This window comes from Dioscorea cayenensis, chromosome 6 (assembly GCF_009730915.1).
Source record: "Dioscorea cayenensis subsp. rotundata cultivar TDr96_F1 chromosome 6, TDr96_F1_v2_PseudoChromosome.rev07_lg8_w22 25.fasta, whole genome shotgun sequence".
NCBI lineage: Eukaryota > Viridiplantae > Streptophyta > Magnoliopsida > Dioscoreales > Dioscoreaceae > Dioscorea > Dioscorea cayenensis.
The window spans coordinates 2,259,884-2,267,745 of record NC_052476.1 but is presented as its reverse complement, the minus strand read 5'-3'; the positions used below and the strand labels follow the sequence as shown (position 1 = coordinate 2,267,745).

Sequence of the window (7,862 nt, the reverse complement as noted above, 5' to 3'; positions counted from 1 at the left end):
GGAACTCTCACATGTCTTGGAACTCTCACATGTCTTGAAGTTGTCTCCTATCTAATCTAGTGCCTTGTCTTGTTTCTAGATTATTAAAAATATCCCTATCTATTCTCCATGTTTCCAGCTGTATGTTTCTTTAGTGACTTTATGCTAGATATATGTAAGAAAAGTTTGAGAAAATAAGTGAGGAAGCTCTTCTAGTCCTTGAGGAGTAATATTTTCCAGCAGTTGTTTGCTGCATTTTTCTTCCTTTCTCTAACAAAATCTGGTATCAGAGATCAGTTCCATGTCTTCTACGTCTGGTACTATGTTTTCTTACTCTCAAAGTCAAGTACCTATCTTTGAGGGAGAAAACTATGGGTACTGGGCTGATCAAATGCGTTTCTTCTTCATATCTCGTGATCTATGGGAGATTATTGAAGAAGGATTTGAAGAATCCACAGCAGCAAGCACAAGTTCAGAATCTTCCTCTCAAAGACAATCTCAAGACAAAGAAAATAAGAAGAAGAATGCTCTTGCTTTGAGCTATTTGCATCAAGGGGTCAGCAAATCAATTTATCCAAGACTATTTGGAATTTCCAGCGCAAAGACTGCATGGGAGAGGCTTCAAAAGGAGTTTCAAGGCAACAACAAAGTTGTCTCCATTAAATTACAATCCTTATGGAGAGACTTTGAAAATATTCACATGAAAGAGACCGAATCTGTAAGAGATTTCACCTCTAAAGTTGCTGAAATTGTGAATCAAATTCGGGCATATGGAGATACTTTGGAAGAAAAGAAGATAGTTCAGAAAATGCTTAGAAGCTTGCCTTCCAAATTTGATCATGCAGCTGCAGCCATAGAAGAGTCAAAGGATCTTTCCACTTTGACTATGTTCGATTTATGTGGTTCTTTGGAATCACATGAAGCTAGAATAAAGAAATCATCTTCCCAATCCTTGGAACATGCTTTTCAGTCCAAGGTGAATGTCTCTAGAGGTGAAAACCAACTGAAAAGAAACAATCATGGCCAGGACAGAGGTCAAACCAGCCAAGGAAGAGGCCGTGGGAGAGGACGCAGCCGTGGAAGGGACTTCCAATCACAACGGCAACATAATTCTGGTACTTATTGTATCATTTGCAAAAAAACAAATCATGCATCGGCAGATTGTTATCATAAATGCAAACAATGCAAAATTCCAAACCACTCCCAGAGAGATTGCTGGCACCAAAAAGGAGAAAGGCAAGAAGCCAATTTTACAAAAGAACATGAAAAAGAGCAAGTGTTCCTTACTTGTTTGAATGCTTCAACAAAAGAAGATAAAGTATGGTTTGTTGATAGTGGTTGTAGCAACCATATGACCGGGAATAAGGAGATATTTGTGGAGCTTGATGAGAGCATCAACAATCAAGTGATTTTAGGAGATGGAAAGGCTGAAAAGATTCAAGGAAAGGGTGTTGTTGCTATTAACACCAAAACAGGCCAGCAAAGGTACATTCATGATGTTTTATATGTGCCTAATCTTGCTCACAATTTGCTAAGTGTTGGCCAGCTGATTCAGAAAGGATATCAAGTCAATTTTGAAGGCAAGGAATGCAGAATTTTTGATACTAAAAGCAACTTTCTTATGGCCAAGGTGGAGATGACTACCAATAAAGTTTTTCCTCTTTCCTTATCATACTCTAAAGACATGGCATTGCAAGCTGAAGAGGATGAATCTAATTTGTGGCATTTGAGATATGGCCACTTGAATCAAAAAGGGCTGCATTTGCTACAACAAAAAGAAGATGGTGATTGGCCTACCGAAAAATTCAAAAAGTGTGATAAAAATTTGTGAAGGATGCATATATGGGAAGATGCATCATCTCCCTTTTCCAAAATCAGCATGGAGAGCCAAAGCTCCCTTAGAGCTCGTTCATGCGGATATCTTTGGTCCTACTAGGACCCCTTCTCTTGGAGGAAAAAGGTACTTCCTTTTATTTGTTGACGATTTTACCAGAATGATCTGGATTTATTTTTTGAATCAGAAATCAGATGCATTCAGTATCTTCTTGGAGTACAAGGCTCTTGTTGAAAAGGAAAGTGGCTTCCAAATCAAGTCTTTAAGAACTGATCGTGGTGGAGAATTCATATATCACCCATTTATGGAATTTTGCAGAAAAGAAGGGATTAAAAGGCAGCTAACTGTGAGTAGGAGTCCTCAACAAAACGGTGTTGCTGAGAGGAAAAACCGCACCATTGTTGAAATGGCTCGCAGTATGTTGAAAGGAAAAAATCTTCCAAACATTCTTTGGGCAGAAGCAGTTCATACTGCAGCCTATATCTTGAATCGCTCTCCCACAAAGGCGGTAAGAAGCAAGACTCCATATGAAGCATGGACTGGAAGAAAGCCACAGGTTAGTAACCTTAAAGTGTTTGGCTGTCCGGCATATTCTCTTAACAAATCTCCATCAAAGGATAAATTTGATGAGAAAGGAGAGAAGTTCTTATTTGTTGGTTACAGTGATGAATCAAAAGGTTATAGATTGATTAATCCTGTGAATAAGAAGTTGGTTGTTGCACGAGATGTTATATTTGATGAAATGGCAGTCTCAGAGTGGAAGGAAAGCTCTCCAAATGCAAGAAATATTTCTGATTTTGCTCCTGCCGAAAGTTCTAAAGCAAGACAGATTTGTCAATCACAAAATTCCAGTTCTTCTTCTAAAAGTTCAGAGTCAGACATCATAAATGTCAGTCCTGAACCTACAGAACCTGTTCTAAGAAGATCTACTCGTGATAAAAAACAACCGGACAGGTATGGTGACTTTACAAGCCATTATGCTGATGTTACTAATGAGTTTGCACTATTTTCATGTGAACCTCAGAAATATGAAGAGGCTGCAAAGGATGAAAGTTGGGTGAAAGCTATGGAGGAAGAGATAGTCATGATAGAGAAGAATCATACTTGGGAGCTTGTAGATCTTCCAAATGACAAAGATGTTATAGGGCTGAAATGGGTCTACAAGACCAAATTTAATGAAGAAGGAGGCATTCAAAAGTTGAAGGCCAGACTGGTGGCAAAGGGTTATTCACAACAGCCCGGGATTGATTTTAATGAGACATTTGCTCCAGTGGTACGAATGGAAACCATCAGAATTGTCCTAGCCATTGCAGCACAACTTGAATTACAAGTCTATCAGCTAGATGTAAAATCAGCATTTTTGAATGGAAAGCTTGAAGAGGAAGTGTATGTTGAGCAGCCTCAAGGCTTTGAAATCAAAGGAAAAGAAGAAAAGGTGTATCGGCTAAAAAAGGCATTGTATGGTTTGAAGCAAGCTCCAAGAGCATGGAACAGCCGCATCAATCATTACTTTCAAGAAAATGGATTTCAAAGAAGCCCTAATGAACCTTCTTTATATATAAAGAGGGATGGACAGAATTTCATCATAGTGTGCATTTATGTTGATGATCTTATCTACATGGGAACTAATTTGAAGTTAATTGCAGATTTTAAAAGCTCCATGATGACAGAATTTGAGATGACAGATCTGGGAATGATGAAATATTTCCTAGGGATTCAGGTGAAGCAACAGAAGGGAGAAATCTTTATATCTCAAGAAAAATATTTGGTTGATCTTCTGCAGAAATTTCATATGCAGAATTCCAAACCTATAGCTACACCTTTGGCTGTAAATGAGAAGCTGAAGATGGAAGATGGAGCTAAGAAGGTTGATGATGCGATGTTTAGAAGCTTGGTTGGTTCTCTGTTATATCTCACTCACACCAGACCTGATATCATGCAATCAGTTAACATGGTTTCCAGGTTTTCAAGTTCTCCAAGCACTTTACATTTTGCTGCAGCAAAAAGAATTTTAAGATACTTGAATGGAACCAGGAAACTTGGAATCAAATACATGAAGGAATCCAAAAGATCCTTAATTGGATTTTCAGATAGTGATTGGGGTGGATCTACAGATGATAGGAAGAGTACTTCAGCTTATATTTTCTGCATTGGATCAAATGTAATTGCTTGGAATTCAAAAAAACAGCAAACTGTTGCTCTTTCTTCAGCTGAAGCTGAATATTCAGCAGCTACTGAGGCTGCATGTGAAGCTGTATGGTTGAGAAGAATCCTTGAAGATCTTGGGCAGAAACAAGATGGTCCTACGGTGATTTATTGTGATAATATGTCAGCAATAGCAATGTCAAAGAATCCAGTTTTTCATGCCAGATCCAAGCACATTGAATTGAGAGTTCATTTTATCAGAGATTTAGTTCAGAAAGGAGAAATTCAGATGGAATTTCTAAGCACACATGAGCAGCCAGCAGACATGCTTACCAAAGCTATTACAGCAGAAAAATTTGAGAAGCATAAGAAGCAACTCCAACTCACAAATTAGGAGGGGAATTTGTGAAAGTAATTTGTGAGTTAGTGAAAGTTCTTGGAACTCTCACATGTCTTGAAGTTGTCTCCTATCTAATCTAGTGCCTTGTCTTGTTTCTAGATTATTAAAATATGCCTATCTATTCTCCATGTTTCCAGCTGCATGTTTCTTTAGTGACTTTATGCTAGATATATGTAAGAAAAGTTTGAGAAAATAAGTGAGGAAGCTCTTCTAGTCCTTGAGGAGTAATATTTTCCAGCAGTTGTTCGCTGCATTTTTCTTCCTTTCTCTAACAATCACCTGTCACGATAATATCATCAACATATACTAAGAGAGCTGAAACTCCTCCTGAGTCTGAGTGCTTGATAAGCAATGTATAGTCTCCTTGGCTTTGCTTGTATCCCATGCCTTGCATTACTGCTGCAAATCTTCCGAACCACGCTCTAGGTAATTGTTTGAGTCCGTAGAGTGCTTTCTTCAGTTTGCATACTTTGTTTGTACTTGATCTTTTCGTGAACCTTGGTGGGATTTCGATATAATCCTTTTCTTTTAATTCTCCATGTAGAAAGCCATTCTTTACATCAAATTGTTGTAGTTGCCAATTGAAGTGGGCAACTAGAGATAACAATACTCGCATTGTATTCATCTTAGCAATGGGTGCGAATGCCATTTGATAATCTATCCCATAGGTTTGGGTATAGCCCTCGGCCACTAGTCTTGCTTTGCACCATTCTATTGTTCTATCAGCTCGGTATTTTATAGTGAACACCCACTTGCATCATATAGGCTTCTTCACTTTTGGTAGGTCTACTACTTCCTATGTTCAATTTTTCTCCAATGCCTGCATTTCAACAATCATGGCATTTTTCATTTCTCAAAGAATAATGCCTCAGATAAGGGGATAGACTCACTATTTAGACTCGAGGAAATTTTTATAAGATTGCGAGCATCAATCATATGATACAAATTGTGAGATTGGATAAAAGGGGTATTTGGTACACTCTCTGACTTTTCTACAGACTGCAATAGGCATATCAATGTCAGATTGGATAGGATGATTTCTAATTCTTACCTCAGTCCCAGAACTTGTTTCTTATGCTTGAACTTGCTTTGACTCAGGATTTAGATTCTTCCTTCTTGAATACAACTAAGTAAATCTCTGGTCATGTATGTTTTTGTTGAGATTTATTATATGTTTATATATTTTCAGGTTTTTCAGGGGCCTATGGGCAAATAGGTAACTATGAAATAGTCCAGGGTTGTTTTTATAAGAGTGAGGTGTAAGGCTCTATATAAGCCCAAAAAATTTATCAATGAGGATGAACCAAATTAAAAACAATATGGTATCAGAGAGAAATCTAGCAAAACCCTAATAGTACCGCCGCCGCTACAGAACCACATGAGGGTGTTCCAGATCCAGCACGACATAGAGGCGGTGGTGCAAAGTGATAGATCTATTCAGGAGTACTCCATGGAACTGGAATAGCTGTGGCAAGATCTTGATCATTTCTCACCTATATCGAGCTGCAGTGATCCAGGGTGCAAGAGCAAAGAGTTCAATACAAAGATGAGGACTATGCAGTTCTTGGCTCATCTAAACCCGGCCTTTGATCAGAGGAGATCAGTCCTTCTAGCCCAAACAAAGATCCCTTCAGTGGATGAGGCTGTCTCTGCTATGATACGGGAGGAAAGTTGCATGAGGCTATACTCTGAGTCGAGTGGACTTCCAGGTGTTCGATCGGCTTTGGCTACCTTGAGCTCATGTATCACAGGTGCGTAGGGGGAGACCCGCATGTGCTACAACTGTGGAGAAGTGGGCCACCTGAGTAAAGCTTGTCCAAAGCCACCTAAGAAGAGAGAGACAGGTGGGCGAGGACATTCTGGAGGTCGCGGTCATGGTCGTGAACGTGGGGACCATAGAGGAGGCAGAGGTGGAGGTTACCGAGCACATTTGATGATAGATCCACAAGTAGAGTAGAAGTCAGTTCTTACTGAGGAGGAGCATGAGCTCTTTGAGATGCTAAAGAGGAAGCAGAGAATGGCAGAACATGGGGGAAAGAAGATCATGATAAATGAGATATCCACATCTGACTCTAGGGGTAATCTTTCTACTTTTGCTCATTCTGCCATAGGTACTGCATATGCTTTTGCCTCATTCTGCCACAGGTACTGCATATGCTTTTGCCTCTATATCTCCCACTAGATCACTAGAATGGGTCATAGATTCTGGTGCATCTCGACATGTGACAGGGGCATCTAGTGAGTTCACTTCTTTTACTCACTTGACCCCTCCAGAAAGCATCCAAACAGCGGATGGCACATCTCAGCCTGTGGTTGGTAAGGGTACAGTTAAATGTACCGATTTAGTGACCTTGTCCAATATATTGTATGCTCCTTCATTTCCAGTAAATCTATTATCTATCAGTGCTATTATCCTCCAACTAAATTTTATTGTTTCTTTTGATATTCCCAAGGTGAACTTCACAGAGAAGGGGACAGGTCGGAGACTTGGGACTGGCACGTGGCATAGAGGATTGTGGTACATGGACAGAGAGGGGATGGATTCAGCGTTGAGATCTTTGGTAGAGGGGGCAGGAGTAGGAGTGTCTGGGATGACTGTAAAGGTGTTTCTACTGCATCATCGGCGTATGGGACACATTTCATTGTTTGTTTTGAGTCGGTTGTACCCTTCATTGTATGAAAGGGCAAATAAAGAAAAGTTAGTTTGTGATGCTTGTGAGTTTGGAAAACATACCAGAAGCTCTTATCATAGCTCTGGGAATAAGAGTTCTAGGGTTTTTAATCTTATTCACTCTGATGTGTGGAGGCCTTGTCTGGCAAATACAATTAATGGTTATAGATATTTTGTGACTTTTATTGATTGTTTTTCTTGTGTTACTTGGTTGTATTTGATGAAAAATAAGAATGATGTACTTGCTTGTTTCAAAGACTTTCACAAGGTAATATAAACTCAATATAGCGCCGTGGTTAAGGTATTGAGATCCGATAATGGAACAGAGTACACTAACAAGGCATTTGGGGAGTACTTGTCTACACAGGGGATACATCATCAGACTACTTGTCCATATACACTGGCACAGAATGGGGTAGCAGAACGGAAGAACAAACACCTTCTAGAGGTAGCCCGGTGTATGATGATATCGATGAATGTCCCAAATTATCTATGGGGGCACGCGGTCTTGACAGCTGCTCAGCTGATCAACAGGATGCCCTCGAGAATATTGGATTGGAAGTCTCTCTGTGAGATGTTGAAGGGTGATAATGGAGGACTTTTTTTCTTGAAAGAGTTTGGATGTGTGTGTTTTGTGAGAGACAACAGACCAACAGTGGGGAAGTTAGATCCTAGAGCAATCAAATGTGTTTCGTAGGCTACTCAACCACTCAAAAAGGATATGTGTGTTGGAGCCCAGGAGAAAGATGATTGTTTGTAAGTATGGATGTGACTTTTCGCGAGCCTGAGCCATACCACCTCTTGAGAGTAACCTCACCCTTTGGTGACTCGTT

General features: G+C 39.7%; 2 protein-coding genes across 2 annotated transcripts in view; both read left to right on the top strand.

Moving 5' to 3' along the window:
* LOC120263660 (probable DNA helicase MCM9) overlaps positions 1–7,602 on the top strand; it is an 18,384-nt gene extending 10,782 nt beyond the window's left edge. The window contains exons 13-14 of the mRNA XM_039271622.1: positions 6,812–7,190; positions 7,397–7,602. Coding sequence (XP_039127556.1) covers positions 6,812–7,190; positions 7,397–7,602 — 585 coding nt within the window. The remainder of the gene's footprint in view (positions 1–6,811; positions 7,191–7,396) is intronic.
* LOC120263723 lies at positions 94–1,749 on the top strand. Its single transcript, XM_039271697.1, has 2 exons — positions 94–1,464; positions 1,610–1,749. The coding sequence occupies exons 1-2, from the start codon at positions 281–283 to the stop codon at positions 1,617–1,619; spliced, it is 1,194 nt and encodes a 397-aa protein (XP_039127631.1). The 5' UTR covers positions 94–280; the 3' UTR covers positions 1,620–1,749.
* Positions 7,603–7,862: the final 260 nt, after the last annotated feature.

What these genes read in the sequence shown, in the direction of transcription:
- LOC120263723 (XM_039271697.1), top strand. Translation starts at nt 281, where the DNA reads ATGTCTTCTACGTCTGGTACTATGTTTTCTTACTCTCAAAGTCAAGTA.